This window comes from Patiria miniata, unplaced genomic scaffold, assembly GCF_015706575.1.
Source record: "Patiria miniata isolate m_02_andy unplaced genomic scaffold, ASM1570657v1 HiC_scaffold_24, whole genome shotgun sequence".
In the NCBI taxonomy this organism is placed as follows: Eukaryota; Metazoa; Echinodermata; class Asteroidea; order Valvatida; family Asterinidae; genus Patiria; species Patiria miniata.
Genome location: NW_024037063.1, coordinates 16,212,194 through 16,229,438, shown reverse-complemented (window position 1 = coordinate 16,229,438; position 17,245 = coordinate 16,212,194). Strand labels below are relative to the sequence as shown.

General features: G+C 41.6%; 1 protein-coding gene across 3 annotated transcripts in view; it reads left to right on the top strand.

Moving 5' to 3' along the window:
- The window catches only part of LOC119732019, a 103,099-nt gene that overhangs the window by 46,849 nt on the left and 39,005 nt on the right, over nucleotides 1-17,245 (top strand). For all 3 annotated transcript variants that reach the window (XM_038205385.1, XM_038205386.1, XM_038205384.1), the window contains exon 6: nucleotides 8,809-9,027. In XM_038205385.1, coding sequence (XP_038061313.1) covers nucleotides 8,809-9,027 — 219 coding nt within the window. The remainder of the gene's footprint in view (nucleotides 1-8,808; nucleotides 9,028-17,245) is intronic.

Genomic DNA, 17,245 nt, shown 5'->3' with positions numbered 1-17,245 from the left:
AAGATACCACAGAAGAACCACAGACGGGGCAGGACGAACGGCAGTCTTCCAAACGTCAAACCGCCCCCGTCTGAGTCCCTGTCCCGGGGACAAACGTTCCTGGCGTTCCCTATAGACGAAGTTTGCATGGACCACATCGGAGCTTTGGCGGAACATAAAAAATGGCGGCCCAAAGACAGTATTAAAGCACGGGTTTTTCGGGCGCCGCTGAAAGATCATGACAAATATTTAGCGGTGCCGGCGGCCGACAGGGGCAACCGGGCATTGGGGAAAACCCCTTTCTCGACCGCGTGCGTGGCAAATTGGAAGATACCCTGGCGAAGGTGGATACAGCCTCACGTTTTGGGTTGAAAGTCAGTTGCTTTTCACAGCTGCTTTCCGAATTTTTGGTCTGTGCTTGTGAAGCTGACTCTGATGTTTCCCCAGAGTCCACTGAAATGGCTTTCCGATGTATGGATGAGTGTTTACAGCTGTGCATGGAACAGTTTACACGAATCTATATTTTCACCACAATGGTGCGAAGGTCGAATGTATTGGATACAATTTTTCTCCCTTCGGATGGAGCGCGGGCACGCCTCGTTGCTCTTCCATTTTTGGGTTCTGACTTATTTAACAATAAGTTTCAAGAACTGATGGAGGAAGAAGCGAAACGGATTGAGGCCACCGAAAAGATAAACCTCCGAAAGTCATCAGAGGTTAAAGGATCTCGGCCAGCTAGGGGCGGAAACGAAGCATCCTTTCAACGTTTGCCTCGCAAACCACTACGGCCTTTTTGTCCCCAAACAAGCCAACCTGCTGCAGCCACAACCACTACAGCACAATCCTCGACTGCCCCGACACGTACATCCTCGGCAGCTTATTACCGGCCATTGTCGGTTGGCCGTCGAGGAGACGTGGAGGGTCCTCCCTTACCCCACGCTCTGGAAGGGGTTTTGGAGGGGGACCTTGGCATAAATGACAGACTCCCCATCTCGGCCCCCGATCTCGGGCCCGTCGGGGGCCGTCTAAAGTTTTTCGCAGAGACTTGGGCCTGTTTTTGTTCCGACAGGTGGGTGCTAAATTCTGTATCTCTCGGATATGCCCTGGAATTCACAAGCACCCCTCCGTCAGGCACGAACTGTCGCCCCACTCCAGTGCCCTCCGATCCAACCAAGCGTCGGGTACTAGAGTCGGAAATTGTATCGCTCCTCCAGAAACGCGCAATACGAATAGTTTAGGGCTGAGTTAATTCGAATAATTGAATATTCGAATATTCGACCTTCCAATCGATCGAATATTCGGTTATTTGGCCATTCCAAATTCCCTCAAAAGCAAAAATATGCCATACATGTACATGTAGTCAACGTACGTGCGCACGTCAGCATGCCATGCATGATTTCTTCACAGGTAAGTCGAGGTATTTGACAACAATCAGTTGTTCTTCAGTCGTCAGTAACTTAAAGATTAACAATAACCAGAGAAGCTAGAGTGAAGGATTCCTTGTTTGCATGGGGGACGTATTAAGCCGTGAACCCCAAACACGGCGGGTGGCGTCAGCTATTGTGACTCTCCGACCCTTAACTCGCAAACAGGAACCGAGCATATCTATTACTGGAAGCTTCTTGAAGTCTACAAAACGGTGTACTTCCTAGTCACAGTATTGAGGATAAAAAAAAAAAATCGCCAGCCGATCTCCGGTTGGCGCATTGTTGGCGGGCTAATTAGGGCACAGGTGCGCTGACCCGGTTCTTTTGTCTGGCTAAGTGCGTGCTCTGGAGATAACTTTCTAACAAATAGGCCACTAAAAGGTTTGGATATTCCAACTTGCAACATTTTGATACATTTTGTCTAGCTGTGGTTTTCTATGCTGGGAATCAGGGGTACGGTACGGTGCGGTGAGTTGACCGCAAAGTCTGTCTGGCGAAATAAATGAGAGCTCTTTTGAGTTTGAAATCCTCTCTGTTGTCTGCCCTTTTTCTTATGCTGGGGAGCATACATAGGAGAGGATTCAGTCGCCGGTACTTGGTCTCCAGTAGAACGGGTTCTCCATATCAATGTCCTGGAACTACTGGCTGTGGAGAAAGCTCTGATCTATTTCCAAAGGGAGACTGCGGGACAGATTGTTCAGGTTCGTTCAGACAACTCGACTGTCGTTTCCTACATCAACTGACAAGGGGGCACCCAGTCCAGCCGCTTTGCATGTACACGTGGAAACTCCTCCAATGGAGTATTTCCAACAACACAACTTTGATGGCAGTACACTTGGCAGGAAGGCTGAATGTCATGGCCGATGCCCTGTCCAGGGGCAAAGTCCTCCCCACAGAGTGGATGCTCCACCCTACAGTGGTACAGAGCATCTTCTTAACACTCGACAGGCCCCACATAGACCTATTCGCCTCAGCCCGGAACAATCAGCTCCCAGTGTATTGCGCAGCCGGGTTCCCGACCCACAAGCTTGGGCAATTTCACGCTTACGCATTCCCCTCAATCTCCCTCTTACCACGGGTGATAGCAAAAGTGGAGACGGAACAGTGCAAGCTTTTACTGATCGCCCCCTTTTGGCCAAGACAACCATGGTTTCAAAGGCTCACCCGCCTACTGATACACCCTCCAATCCTGTTGCCACAGCGGACCGACCTCCTGAGTCAACCTGGGTCGGGGTTTCTTCACCCAAACCCAGAGAAACTCCTCCTAACCTGCTGGCCTTTGTCGAATCTTCCCTCCGAACAGCAGGCTTTTCGGCAAACGCTGCAACCCTGGCAGCCAAGGGCCGAAGGGAGTCCACACATCAAACATACAATGGCAGAGTGGTACAACGTTATCTTAGATGGTGCAAAAGGGGAGCTGTTGGTCCCTGCTCTGCACCTTTAACCGCCATTGGGGACTTTCTAATGGCGCTCTTCTCGCAAGATCTGTCCGTGGCAACTATTAGGGGTTATTGCTCGGCGATTGCTGCCATCCATAAGGGATTTCCGGATGGTTCCACTGTTTCGACTAGTAATGCACTATCTCAACTTCTCAAGGGCATGTTTATCGAGCGGCCCCCGCATCGCCGTCTGGTGCCCTCTTGGGATCTGGGTAAGGTCCTGCAAGTGTTAGCCAAGCCTCCATTTGAGCCACTTTCCGGGGCTTCCCTGATGAACCTGACTGTGAAGACAGTTTTTCTTCTAGCTGCAGCCACAGCCAGAAGGCGAAGTGAGCTCCATGCTCTTACAATTGCTGATGGACACATCAGATGGGAGCCACATGGTGTCCGACTGATACCTAGCCAAGGTTTCCTGATCAAAAACCAGTCAGCCTCGTTCCCCCCCCCCCAGACATCTTCGTTCCGCAGATAAAAACTGTCTCGGCAGTTGTGGAAGACAAGTTTTGGTGCCCTGTTCAGGCGCTTAAATGGTACCTTGCTCACACAAAAACTCTCCGAGGTTCCATTTGCCAGCTGTTTATTACAACTACATCACCTCACAGATCAGCCACCCGGGATACTATTTCTCGTTGGGTGGTTTGGGCCATTCAAACGTCTATCTCAGACTGGCCAACTAAATCAACTGGTCCGGTACATGCCCATGAAACTTGGGCTACTGCAACGTCTTGGGCCTTTCTCAAAGGGGTTCCCATGCACGAGATATTGCAAGCAGCAGCCTGGAAGACAGCTTCCACTTTTGTCTCATGCTACCTCAAAGATGTCTTGCAGACTGAGGGGCAGATGGGCCGTGTGGTCATCACAACTTCGATGCCCTCGACTTACGAGAAAGACCATGATGATGGGGTAGACCCGACCGGCCAAGGGAGACGCCGGAGTGATGGGACGATCCCTATCAGACAGTAACCCCCTTCTTTTTCGGTGAGTTACCATGTCACTTACATTGTATTCGCATATCAGTTTACATGTACAGGTTTCTAATGGTGTGCGCGGTGGGCCGATACTTTCGGTGTTTTTTCACTGCTATTTTGAGGTTCCTATGAAAATCTCGCCTATACCCTCCTCCTTTCAGTGCTAATCTATGCATATGTAGGAATTAGCAGGTAAGAGAGGGCCCGAAGTGGACTACCCCAAATCTGAAGGGATTTGGTAGTCCAAGAGGGGCCGATACTTACCTGCTTATTCTCCCTCCTTCCTACCCTATGTTGGGCGAGGGATTTCTTGTTTTTACGCTTTCAGAAAAGAGGACGATATGCCGCTTGGCATCATGGGTATCGGGTATTGGCCCAGAGGGTGCTGTGGTAGATGTAAAATCTAGCGGGTATGGCCTGCGGCCTATAAGGAATAATGCATATGTAGGAATTAGTAGGTAAGTATCGGCCCCTCGTGGACTACCAAATCCCTTCAGATTTGGGGTTGTTTGCAATATCTGTCAATATTTTCAACCCTCACAAATATTAATAAGGTTCCTATCCATTATGGTGTGCAGTAAAAATTTGCAGTATCGCCTCCTTCACGAGTCATTAATCACCTACATGTATGTTTCAGCCCCATAGACCGTGCTTGCATTTAGTTTGTCTGCTCATGCATAATGACTTCCTCTGCGTTGTCGGCCTGCGAGCAGCGGTAGCAGACGATGTACTGAACGATTTTCTTGTTTTTATGTCTTAAAATGTATCCTTCTAATTGGAAGATGATTCAAACCAAAAATTATCAGTAGTCCATGTGAACAAGGTTATAAATTGTCTCTATGGTGTGGTATAGTCGCTAAAAACTATTTCAAATATTAAAATATTTATGGACAAAACCTTGCGAAATGAAACAGAAAAACATTGTTTGCTTTTTGAGTTTGGTTTACACATTTGGAAAATTTGCCGGGTTTACCTCAGATCAGCCGTAGTACCATCGAAAAGGATGATAGATTATCTTCATTTTACAGGTGATTTGATGTAAGAAGCAAACCTGTAGCTTATAAAAATCAAGTAAACCCCTTTTGAAAGCATCGAGCACAAATAGACTGGTCTCCAGTGTCCTATCGTACTTTACTGCATTTCAAGGGCGGGAACCAGTCAGTTGTAAATCGTTTCAGCTATGTGTATACATTTCCAACACGTCGAAAGTGTATGAACGGAGCATGGCGTGGCTAGCCATGTTTACAGGGCTGTTCGAGGGTCTATGTACAGTGTACATATATCGGTATACATGTACAATAACGTTACATTCAACGTAAAAGTGTACAACATCAAACCTTACTTTTCTCATTCAAATGGTTTCCGACTTAAATTATAGTTATACATCACACTTTCTGTGGCAACCTTTATCATTTCTCAGTGAAGACAAGTTTAAAGTAAATCGGTAAAATTGAAAAATTATCCCCTAAACTGTCGCCTGTTTCAAATTTGTGACCCTAATACTTTTGTTCTACACGACAGGCACAGACACGAATTTGGCAGCAAATACTCTCTTTTTTTATGCAAAGGTTAGCAATTTAAGTGACTTTGAGGGCCTTAAATTCCTGTCCGCGTAGAAAGAAAAAAAGTTATTTGAGCATGATGTTGACCGATACTTCATTGGGTCAAACTATGCGACTGCAGGCATCCATGTTTGCTAATTATTGGTATTTCGTACATTTGAGTGCGCATACACGCAAACTAAATGAGCAGCTGAAACATACGTGTAATTAAATATATATCACCCTTATACCGAGACCCACGCAAAGTCACGTCGAATCACACTAAAGTAATGCTAATATGCGCTTTGTCATTGTTGCCCCAAAATCGGCCAACATGAAAACCATGCACGTGAGTTTGGTAAGCAAAAAATCCTCGTCAAACTTATCCTTGGAGATAGTTCAAGGTGTAACACAAGCATTTGCAACTACAGATTAGGCTATAATTTGGAATATACTTTGATGATATATCAACTACTCTTGAAATAACAACTTTGGGGGATTCCTAGAAGTTGAGATAAATACATAGATTCGGGGACGTTTCCAATGATTTCTTCACGACTTTAAGGTCAGCTTTATTAGTAGCTAGTATTGACGTTTTGGCATCAATGAGAGCAAGTTTTATACTGACATGAAATTTAGAATTTCTTCTTCTGTTATAATTTAACATTTCCATCATAGTGAGCATATTTTTCTGAGAAACAGAGCGTTAAAAAGAACATGTTTTTTGGGGGTGCATGGTGCATGAATGTCACCGCTGTCTGTAGCGTCCAAGTACATAATTGTATTACATGTAACTTTGTCTACCAAAAACGAGACGCTAAGTCCTTCGCAACCACATGGCTGATGAGAGTGAATTGGGCTAGAGCATCCAATCATGTCAAACATAATATTTGTGAACTCTTCAGATCAGGGAAACTGCACAGGCTCAGCCTAAAAATGTTGAAAAAAGTTTGCCATAACCTTAACATTGGAAGATAAGATAAGCGCAAGAGATCAGCTAATGAAGCAAAATTGAAAGAAGTTGTAAATGCTTGCACCTGCTCAACATCTAACTAATCAGCAAGATGATACAAGTGACTAAAGCGAGGCTAGTTTTGTTTATTTAGGTATTTTACTATGGTATAAGTGTACCTCAGTAATCACCCGAAACAAAATTATCAAACATTTCTGTCTGAATTATCTACACGATACTCCTACTTTTTTGTTATTTGCACCACTGTAAACAGAATGAAACCTCACCCCTAGTGTAGGGATCAATTCCACATATTGGGTGTACATGTACCGGTACATGTACAGCCACTTACAAGTATATTAATGGTTCATTTTGGCTCACAATTACAACCAATTACAGGTGGTTTGAGGCCAATTTATTGCTGTTTCCAAACAATATTATGTCATTTTTGTGCCCGGTGGCGAAGCCGAAGGGCCGTACTGTTTCCACCTTGTCCTTCCGTGGGTGTGTGTGTGTTTATACTGACTTATGGGGTACCGGGAACAAAGGGCAACGATAGGGACAATGGTACCCTACAAGTCGGTGTTTAGAAATCTCAGTACCCCATATGTAAAACGCTATGGAGTTTGAGATTTCAATAGGAACAAAGGAGAATAAAAGAAGGGAAGTCAAGTGGACAATAGTGGTACCCCATAACTACCCAAAAACACGGTTGTGTGGGTGTATGTGTTCATCTTTTCAAACTGTGGACGAAAAATACCAGAGAACAAAAGAGAACAATATCGTCCACTATTCCCAGCATACATGTACGTCCGCGATTGGGGTCGTGTACAAAACCTATGGGAGTCTTCCTAAAAAGTTAGAGTTCAAACAAAAGAGGGGCAATAGGACGTCCACGATCGACGGTGAACACCCGTTTGCAGCACGATAACTTGAGAAATTAAACTTAAAATGTGAACTTTAAATTTGGTTTGTGGGTTGTTCTTGGTAATCCTAAGAAGCCTATTCCATTTGGGACTGAAAGGTCAAGGGTCAAGGTCATAGTGGCTAAAACAATAGAAATCTTGTCAGCGCGATAAATTAAGAAATACTTAACATGTGAACTTCAAATTTGGTTTGTGGATTGTTCTTGGTAATCCTAAGAAGCCCATTGCATTTGGGGCCGAAAGGTCAAGGGTCAAGGTCACAGTGGCTAACACAATAGAAATCTTGTCAGTGCGATAACTTGAGAAATACTTTACATGTGAACTTCAAATTTGGTTTGTGGATTGTTCTTGGTAATCCTAAGAAGCCTATTGCATTTGGGGCCGAAAGGTCAAGGGTCAAGGTCACAGTGGCTAAAACAATAGAAATCTTGTATTTACATGTATATTGAGATCTTAGGGATTAATTCATACAAAACCTACAGAAAACAATAATGATGTCAAATGAACGTTCCATGTGACCCAAGTACATGTAAGTTGATGTTAAAAGAGTGGTGTCATGTTTGTCGTGGGAACAGTCACGGTTGCGGGGCATTTGTGTCTGTAAACACACATGACTTGTTCTTGTTTCGTTTTTGCAGACTTTAAACTTTGAATACCACTTGCAAGCAATAAAGCTGTGTTTTTGAAAAGGGGGCTTTTTGGTTTTGGGTTATAGCTGTTGGCACTAATAAAATGGAATGTATGAAATATTGTGGAGGGTGTTAGTCTAGATTTTTGCTGTCCAAAAATGCTGGTTATTCCGTAAGAGTCATTCACAAGCCTACAACTTACTTTGATGATTGGAAAAAGGCACCAGAAGGAAAATATTCTGAGACCCCTGCAACCTGCCGGGGACTCAAAAGACTTTTTGAGGGACAAAAAATCCCCCAAGAGGTTGTCAATTTCTTTTGGGTCACTTTTTTTTGTCCCACAATTTGACATGTTGTGATATGTATGTGGCTACATGTTGTGATATGTATGTGGCCTATTTTCGAGTAGTATAATGGGGGTGTAAATGGCGCCACCCACGTCAAAATAGTCCCTCCCCCAAAAAAATTGGGAAAAAAAAAACATGCGAGCGCCCCCCCTCCCAAGCCAAATCCTGGGTGCACCACTGAGTGCTTGGAACTTTAAGATATACTGTCAGTGCTATTTTCAAGATGCACCCCCCCCCCAAAAAAAAAACACACACACACCCAATTATTGGCAATTGTTATTTTTTTAACAATACAAAAGTAACTCTCTTTTGAATGAGACATTGCATAAAAAATGGCTTACATTTACTTTTGGAATAATTATTGCAGCTGGAAAGTGATTCAGTTCTTGCAGGGTAGAGTGATTCCTGTGCATAAAAGCAACCAAAATTAACAGCCTTTTCTAAAGGGTTGTGCACTGCCCAAAAATATAATACTGTTCATGTCACATTGAAATAAATTTATCAAGTACATGTACATGTTTATCAAAATATTACCAATCCTATATAAATTCCTCAACAATTGATGATTTCAACTTTGTTTTGTGTTTTTTTTCTTGTCAGCTTTCAAGTTGGAGAGTATTCCTCGTTCATCACAAGTACTGTCAATAGCGCAGTCTCAGCTCTCCTCTGATGATGATACATACTCTAGCTCAGCTTGTCATCATGTTGACGCCACACATGCTAACCATTTGCCAACTTTAAGTACCTCACTTGTACCGCAGTTCACCTCAAAACAGACATCACCACAGAACATTGATGGAGCCAAGTGCAAAAACAGAGGTAAGCCATTAACATTTTAATATAGATTTGCATAAAGATGCATCTGATCTCCACACCTTCATTTTGTTTTTAAAAATGCCATTATACAATAATCTTTGCATGACTGTTACAGTGCAAAGAGCCTCCCTACACGTACATTTTGTTTTCCTTACATCACCCTGATACCTCTCTCCTTTTTGGCAGGGCCTGTTTGTGTTTCTGCAATTGTGTTTTAGGGCGTGATAAATATCAAGTTAATTTACATCTGAAGTTAAAATAAAATGATTTTTGGAAATAAACAAATTATTATGATTACTTGATTTAAAAAAAAAACTTGTTAAGATATTGTTAAGGAATTTGTATTTGCTTTTAAAGGCTTTGGGTTTGGGTTCATGTTTGTTTTGGCAAGGTTTGGAAATTTGTTTGAACAAAGGTTTGATTCAAATTTGGCCATAAATACTTATAGAAAAAAAATGTGAAAAAGTTTTCCCCTTCACAATCTGATTTTTGTTCTAAAATTAAACAAATGTGATGAAAATGGCATGACCTGGTATTGCAAGCACCCATTTTATCGCAGCTTTAGACTAATTTTAATTGAATAATAGTACTTTACCTCAATTCGAACTTGGTGTTGAAATCGTAACAATTTTCGTATTGTAGTACGGATCCAATAAAAATAAATTAAAAATAAAGATTCTCTTCGTTCAGTTACAAACGCAGGGTGATCGGGCAGACAACTATTTCACTTTACATTGCCCAATTAAGTTGTGAATATGTTTATGTCTAAATAGAAAAAAAAATGGAAAAAAAATCAAGCCTTTTCTTGTGGAACCATTTGTTAAAATTTTGAAAAAAAAAAAAATTCCCTTTGCATTTGATTAAATTTCAGATAAATTATGATTTAAATTGTATTTACTTGTACACGTTGCTTCCGGTTAGGTGAAGTCATAAGTTAAGAATGTGCAAACATATCGTAAAATAAATGTACAAATAATTCTATACTTAGAATACCCAGCTTTTTGTTTGATGACTTCACAGCATGAGGAATCCCATAGTCAACATTGTACCGGATATCATTATTTGTGCAATGAGCATCGCCACTGGATACAGATTTAATTATGAATTTGATTTATAAAAAAAAAAAAATGAATGTTTGTTAGTGTTAAATTCTCCCTTTTATAACTTCCGGTTCGATGACGTCACAATCCTGAAACCTTGCAAAGTTGTTTGAGGGATTTCCAAAGAATATCTGTGGGCAACTTAGTGAAATTTTGACGAATGGTTTAAACAATGAATTATTAAGCATAGACATGCAATACAAGAATAAATGTGTGTTTTGGAGGTGTTAAACACTATGTTTAAGACTGGTTGGAGTCTGAAATGCTGATATTTGCCGAGGGTAATTATCAGCATTCCAGACTCCAACCAGTCTTAAACGTAATATCGACCAAACACATATTAAATCCCATTTATGAATACCTTTTCAGTTAAAAAATCAAAACTTTTTGGTCCAAAAAAGAAAGTTTTCCAAATATTTTGTGAAACAATTTTACTTCATGTTTTTCGAAACACCCCTCTAGCTATATAATGGAGTGTCTAGCTTGCAAGTAAGACGTAGTAAACATCTCCCTTTATGGAGATTGGCATGCATGTCGTGTGTACTGCGCGATGACGTGCAGATGCAGCTGTGGTGAGTGCGTTGTGAATTTAGGACTATGAAATACTGACTCACTGGGAGTATTGCGCATACCTTTGTATGTGGGAATTGTGGACGTTCAACCAATGAAACAGTGAAAGGCATCGGATTTCGTCTGGAGTACCTCCCGGAAGTCTGCTGGGTCCTACTCTTTTTCTCATCTTCACCAGTGACATCGCTGAAAACCTTGAAAACCCTATGATTAGCTGTGCAGTACACTATTCTCCACAATTACATCCCCACGGCAGAGAAGACACTTTGCAGCGTCACTTCAACGTGATTTGAACAAACTGGCATCATGGGCAGAGAACTGTAAACTTAAATTAAATGCATCAGTCTAGTCATTTCACGATCAAGATTTGCAGACCCACACCATCCTCAATTAAATTTTCTTGGGGAGCAACGTACTACACAGTTGGTCTAGATGTAATAGACCATGGCGAAAGCCGTAGTCTATTACATTTGAACAGATTCGCTGATTAATTATGCAAGACAACCACTTCTTGACCTCAATATTTTTACCAATCAGCGGGCGCTTTCTATATCAGGTCTTCAGTCATTCACCCTTTGCGCGTCATTGACATGGAATAAAAAAATCTGTGCATCAACGTATGAAGTACCGATAATTAGCAAACATGGATGCCTACAATTGCAGTTTGACGCACTGAAGTATTGGTCAACATCACGATCGAATTACTTTGATTAATCTTTTTTTTCCATGCGGACAGGAGTGTAAGGCCCCAAATTCACTTTTGAAAACCTTTGCGTAAACAAAGAGAGAGTAATTTGCTGCCAAATTTGTTTGTCTGTCTGTGTCATGTAGTATAAAAGTATGAAGGTCACAAATTAGAAACAGGCGACAGTTTAGGGGATAATTTTTCAGTTTTGCCGAGTTACTGTATACTTGTTGTCACTGACAAATGATAAAGGATGCCATGGAAAGTGCGATGCATGAATATCATTTAAGTCGGAAACTATTTGAATGAGAAAAGTAAGGTTTCATGTTATATGTTTTTACATTGAATGTAATGTTATTGTACATACACTGTACATATACCCTCGATCACATGGCTAGCCACGCCACGCCTTATTACTGTACTTTCGACGTGTTGAAAATGTATACATGTATAGCTGAAACGATTAACAACTGACTGGTAAATGCAGTAAAGTGCAGTCATAGAGGGCATGGAGACCAGTCTATTTGTGCACGATGCTATCAAAAGGGGTTTACTCGAAAAATAATGACATTTTATAAGCTGCATGGTTGCTTCTTACATCAAATCACCTGTGAAATGAAGATAATCTATCATCCTTTCCGATGGTACTATGGCTGATCGGAGGTAAACTGGGCAAATTTTCCAAATGTGTACGCCAAATTCAAAAAGCAAAGGATGTTTTTCCGTTTTAGTTCGTAAGGTTTTGTCCATAAAAACATAATTATTTAATATTTGAAATATTTTTTAGCGCCATTTCTACACTGTAGAGACAATTTATAACTTTGTTCACATGGACTAATGATAAGTTTTGGTTTGAATCATCTTTCAAGTACGTTTTAGAAGGAAACATTTTAAGACATAAAAACCAGAAAATCCAGTGTGTCGTCTGCACCGCTGTTTGCAGGGCGACAACACGGAGGAAGCCATTGTGCATGCGTGAGAAGACAAACTAAATGCAAGCACGGTCTATGGGGCTGAAACATACGTGCACTCGCTCTTTATCATGTTAAGCGATATGCGCCCGGCAGTTGTATAACAAAACAGTGCATTCGAATTGACCAATCAGTCCTGAATTGGGAATGAAATGACATCACAATTAAGTAAAGTCGACACTGATTGGCTGGTGCACGGCTTGCATATATCTGCATGTTTAGACATATCAGAAGTTATACAGGAGACTTGGCTCCGTGGATAATGCGTGATACTCAGACTATTACACAGAGTGTAGACTTAGTCAAAGTTCTTGGGGATCAGTTTAGATGCAAAGCTTTCCTTGACACAACATATTTGTAACTTGGCCCTAGTATAGCCTTCAGTAGAAAACTAGGCATGATGCGGAAAGCAAAGTCATTCATCAGACCAAAAATTTAGAATATTGCAGTCCAATTTGGGGAACAGTAGCAAATTCGAAAAGGGAAATATATGGCAGCATGCCACCTATCTCAACTACAGAAGTACAATGCAGAGCCGGCCTTGTCGGCCACTGCTATAGAGCCAAGTTGTCTCTGACCTCATCTGCTGGAGATTGCCTTGCCCCAACTGAGGGAGGAGACCCCTCAATTACGTTGACACTGTATGCAATGATGTGAGCCAGCACGTTGATGACATCACCATTGCCATGGCGGACAAGAGAGTCTGGAGGAGTTTGGTTTTATCCGTCTCGGCTGCAGCCGCCCAATGATGATGATGCAAAATCAAAACTGGGGATCCTTGACAGACTTTAAAAGAAGGCCATAGCTTCCATTCAACTAATTCAAGCAACTTCATGCACATAAGCAATAAAAAATGATTATCAATTAATCTGATTGTAAAATACAAACATCATTGATTATTACAATCAAAAGTTATAGGTGAAAGAAGTTGGTCATTTTTTTCCCCCAACTAAAATCACTTGTAATTTGACACCTGATGACGTTATCATGACGTCGGAGTAATATGCATCGCTCAGGATGAGGGTCGATATACATGTATGTTGAAAGTTACAAGTTCATATCATAAACCGTTTAGGAGAAAGCCTGCAGAAAAGTATTGACTGGAAAACAAAAAGAAAAAAGAAAGGATAGATTTATCAGAGCAATTCTAAACAGTGGTCGGGTTGTGCCCGACTACCCAATTACTTTGAACTATAACTTTTTCAATAGAGTACCATTCTTATTCTTTGTGATCAGTTAAGACATTGCCTCGGGCAATATTTTGGATTCGCGGGCACAAAGCTGTTTAACCTTTATTACCAGTGTTACAGGAAGTGCAATGAAAATTGAATATAACTTGCAGATGGAAGCATTTTACTATAGACAAACAAATTATGGAAGTGTTTAGTGTGGAATGACAAACAAAAAAAAGAAGCATAATGACATCATCACCCGAAAGGGCACCCTCTAGCAGTACATAGAAGATAGTTGGATTTTTTTTTAAGACCATTCGTCAAAGTTCTACCAATTGCCCTTAGATATTCTCAGCAAATATGCAAATGACTTTTGAAAGGATTTTAGAATCATGACATCATCAGACCCAAAGTAATTGTGAGGAAAATTTGAAAATGATTAGTTTCTTACTTTTTTGCCAAATCATTTGATCAATGTGTAATGACTTTTTTACTTGCACAAATAATGGTATCCGGTAAAATGTTGACCTGGGACTTCCAAGAGCTGTGATGTCATCAAGCCAGAAGTTGAGTGCTATTGATACATGCATACACTAAAATATTTATTGAAATTTTCCATATTTTCAGAAGTTGTTTACAGTTCATGATGAACATATATGAATCCTCTCTGAGGAACTAAATCAGTGTATATTTTGCACATTTTAACTGACGTCGTCATCAAACTGGAAATTATGTGAAATGTGTACTTGAAATGTGTACTGAAATTGATCATACTCCAAATGCCAAAAGATGCTCTTTTTTAAATAAAACAAATATGGTACTATTTGGGAGGCTGAATTTCGGGATGTTTTTCTGTTCTGACAAAATATTCACAACTTAACTGGGCAATGTCCAATGAAAGATTTGTCTTCCCAATCACCCTGCGTTTGTAACTCAACAAACACTAATATCTAGTTTATGACTTTGGTTTAGAATTACTGGTAAATTACAATGCCATCTTTTGTGTGCCCTCCCTGTACCCTTCTCACTTCATGTTGTTCTCTTACATCCATTCATGCTTCTGTGTTCCATCCTGGTTTCTTACATTCACCTGTTCACTAACTATTAAATGTAGGAATTAGCAGGTAAGAGAGGGCCCGAACTTCTAGCGCCGATCCGGTGTAGTCGTATTCTATTGAAGCTCTCTCAATATACGATTTTCGCTAGCTCTAGAAGTTCTTATTCTCCTTTAAACTTACTGTTGGTTTCTACCGAGTTCTTGTTAGTTTGTTACAGCGTTCCTCAGATTTTCTTGTTATTAAATTCAGTGTTCAGAGTTAACTTTTTGCAAACGTTCCTCGTTTTGTGTATTTTTCAAGATGGCGGACACAAGTAAGCGCGCGGCGTGGTCTCATCCCACCAAATTGTGTTACTTGCACAAAGTGTAGAATTATTAAACCGTGATCCAGGCAGGATGCGCATGATTTATGCCCCAAGTGTAGGGTTTGTTCACGGGCCCACCCGTGCGAGATATGCGCTCAGCGTGGCTGCGCAGTCATTCCCCCGGTGGTGATTTGGTACGGAGCGGTTCTTCGGAGCACTTTGCCCTACAAAAGTCTTCCCTACTAGGCTCTGCTGACATGCATGATAGGCCGCTGTCCAGCACTGCCGCCAAGAGTAGAGGTAGAGCTGTGCCTGGTAGGCCTCCAGCTACTACTAAGACTAAACGAGCAAGTAAATCTGCCAAATTGGCCCCAAAAGACTTGCCTGCTAGCAGGGGTTTTCCTTAACTTTTTCCTTTACTGGCCGGCCGGGCCAGTAAACCAGAGTTTTCACTGGCCCGCAACCTTTTTCACTAGCCCACATGTTTTAATAGTAACTTTCAATCAAATCCCCATAAGCATTTTTGATAACATTTTTGATAATCAATTTAGGACCCCTTTCCTATATAAGGTTAAGACTCACCAAAACAGCTGACTAAATGACACTCAAAAGTGACATTCTGATATTTCTTGACACATTTGAACATTTGGCAATGACACCTTCTTGAATATCAGCAGGTTTGATTTGTAGAAAGAGGGCAGGGTTTTGATTTATGAGGGGTTAAAGACGACGATGACAAACAGAAAATATATTAAAAAAGCAACATGGCGAACTGCAAAAAAAGGTAGGAAAGTCACATTTTCTTTAAAGGGCTTTCAAAATTATAGCTAACATGAGTTTGTCTGAAGAAAAAAGACTTCTTTAGCCTGCAAAAGTCACTTTGGTACAGGACAGTCGTCTGCAAAAGACAGTTTTGAACAGAACTCGTACAAAATAGAGTGTCTTAAAAGTAAGGATTACCATAAATGGTGCAATATGAATACAATCGGCAATTATCTTAATCATGTACATAATATTGCATGTAGTTCCTTTTTAAGTGATGTCAATGTTTCTTTAATCGTCCATGCTTTAACATAGAGCAAGGCTTTAACAGGAATCAAATAGGGGGAGAAGTTATAATCAAAATTTATGCAGTGTGCTTCGTTCCGAACTTAAGGCTTTAGGTGTTCTATTTCCGACATGTTTTGATAAAACACGAACTAAAAAAGCGTTATCTTGAGGAACAAGAAAACATTGCACACAGTCGTGGTATTAATGGGAGTTTACCAAGTTAGTAACTGAACTGTTTTAACTTGTTTGAAAATGAGTGAGAAGGCCAGTATTTTCAAAAAAAAAAATCTCTCGCGCGCGCCATGCATTTCTAGCGAAGAATGGTGCAATCAGCGTGCCTAGCCAAGAAGCGCTGCGGGCGGGCGACCCACGAACTTACGCTGGTCACGTCAATCCATAACGTTTTCCGGAGCACGGTCCACTTTACATTCACTAGTCTTTACATTCAAAATAGGCCCCTCGAATCTCATATTGTCCTCATCTTTTCGGTACATTCGTTTGATAGTGTTCAAGAAATCATCCCAAGAATCCGTTCGGGCACAAGTTTTGGCAGACTGTCATGAAAGTTTTCTCCTCACCACGTTGTATGATACGAATACGATGTTAACGTACGTACGTCCGTACCATGTGGACTGCAGACGAAGTAAATCACGTGCGCTGCATGTGTGCACAATGTGTAATGGCAAATACACGTTGATTCGCCTCATGTTCGTCGTTGGGATTTCAATGCACAGCGCACTGCGAATATACATGGAGTGATACGAATTCGAACTACCGATGTTTTTATTTCGGTCGGCGTGGCAAAAGGATTCATGTGTTGTATCACCCTTAACTTTTTATTTTGATTGATTGAAAAATACTGTAGGGAAAACTTCGTTATTTTATTTTTTTAAACACTTTTTTGACTCGCCCGTCGGACTACTGAGAGGAGGGTTTTGACTCGCCCGCCGCTGTTTTCACTCGCATTTGGCGAGCGGGCGACCGCTAAGGATAATCCCTGCTGCTAGGCCTCTGTCCTCGGGGCTTAGTGCCGAGAAATATTCGGCCGGCAATTCGGGGTCCAGAGACATGCCGACTCGGCCGCTGTCCTCCGGTCCCCAGGTGCTCAGCCTGGTCCGAGGCACCGGATCCGGAAGACCCGGATTCCTTCAGCCCGGACATGCGTGTTCCCGACAAGGGGGCACCCGGTCCAGCCGCTTATGCATGTACACATGGAAACTCCTCCAATGGAGTATTTCCAACAACACAACCTTGATGGCAGTATACTTGGCAGGAAGGCTGAATGTCATGGCCAATGCCCTGTCCAGAGGC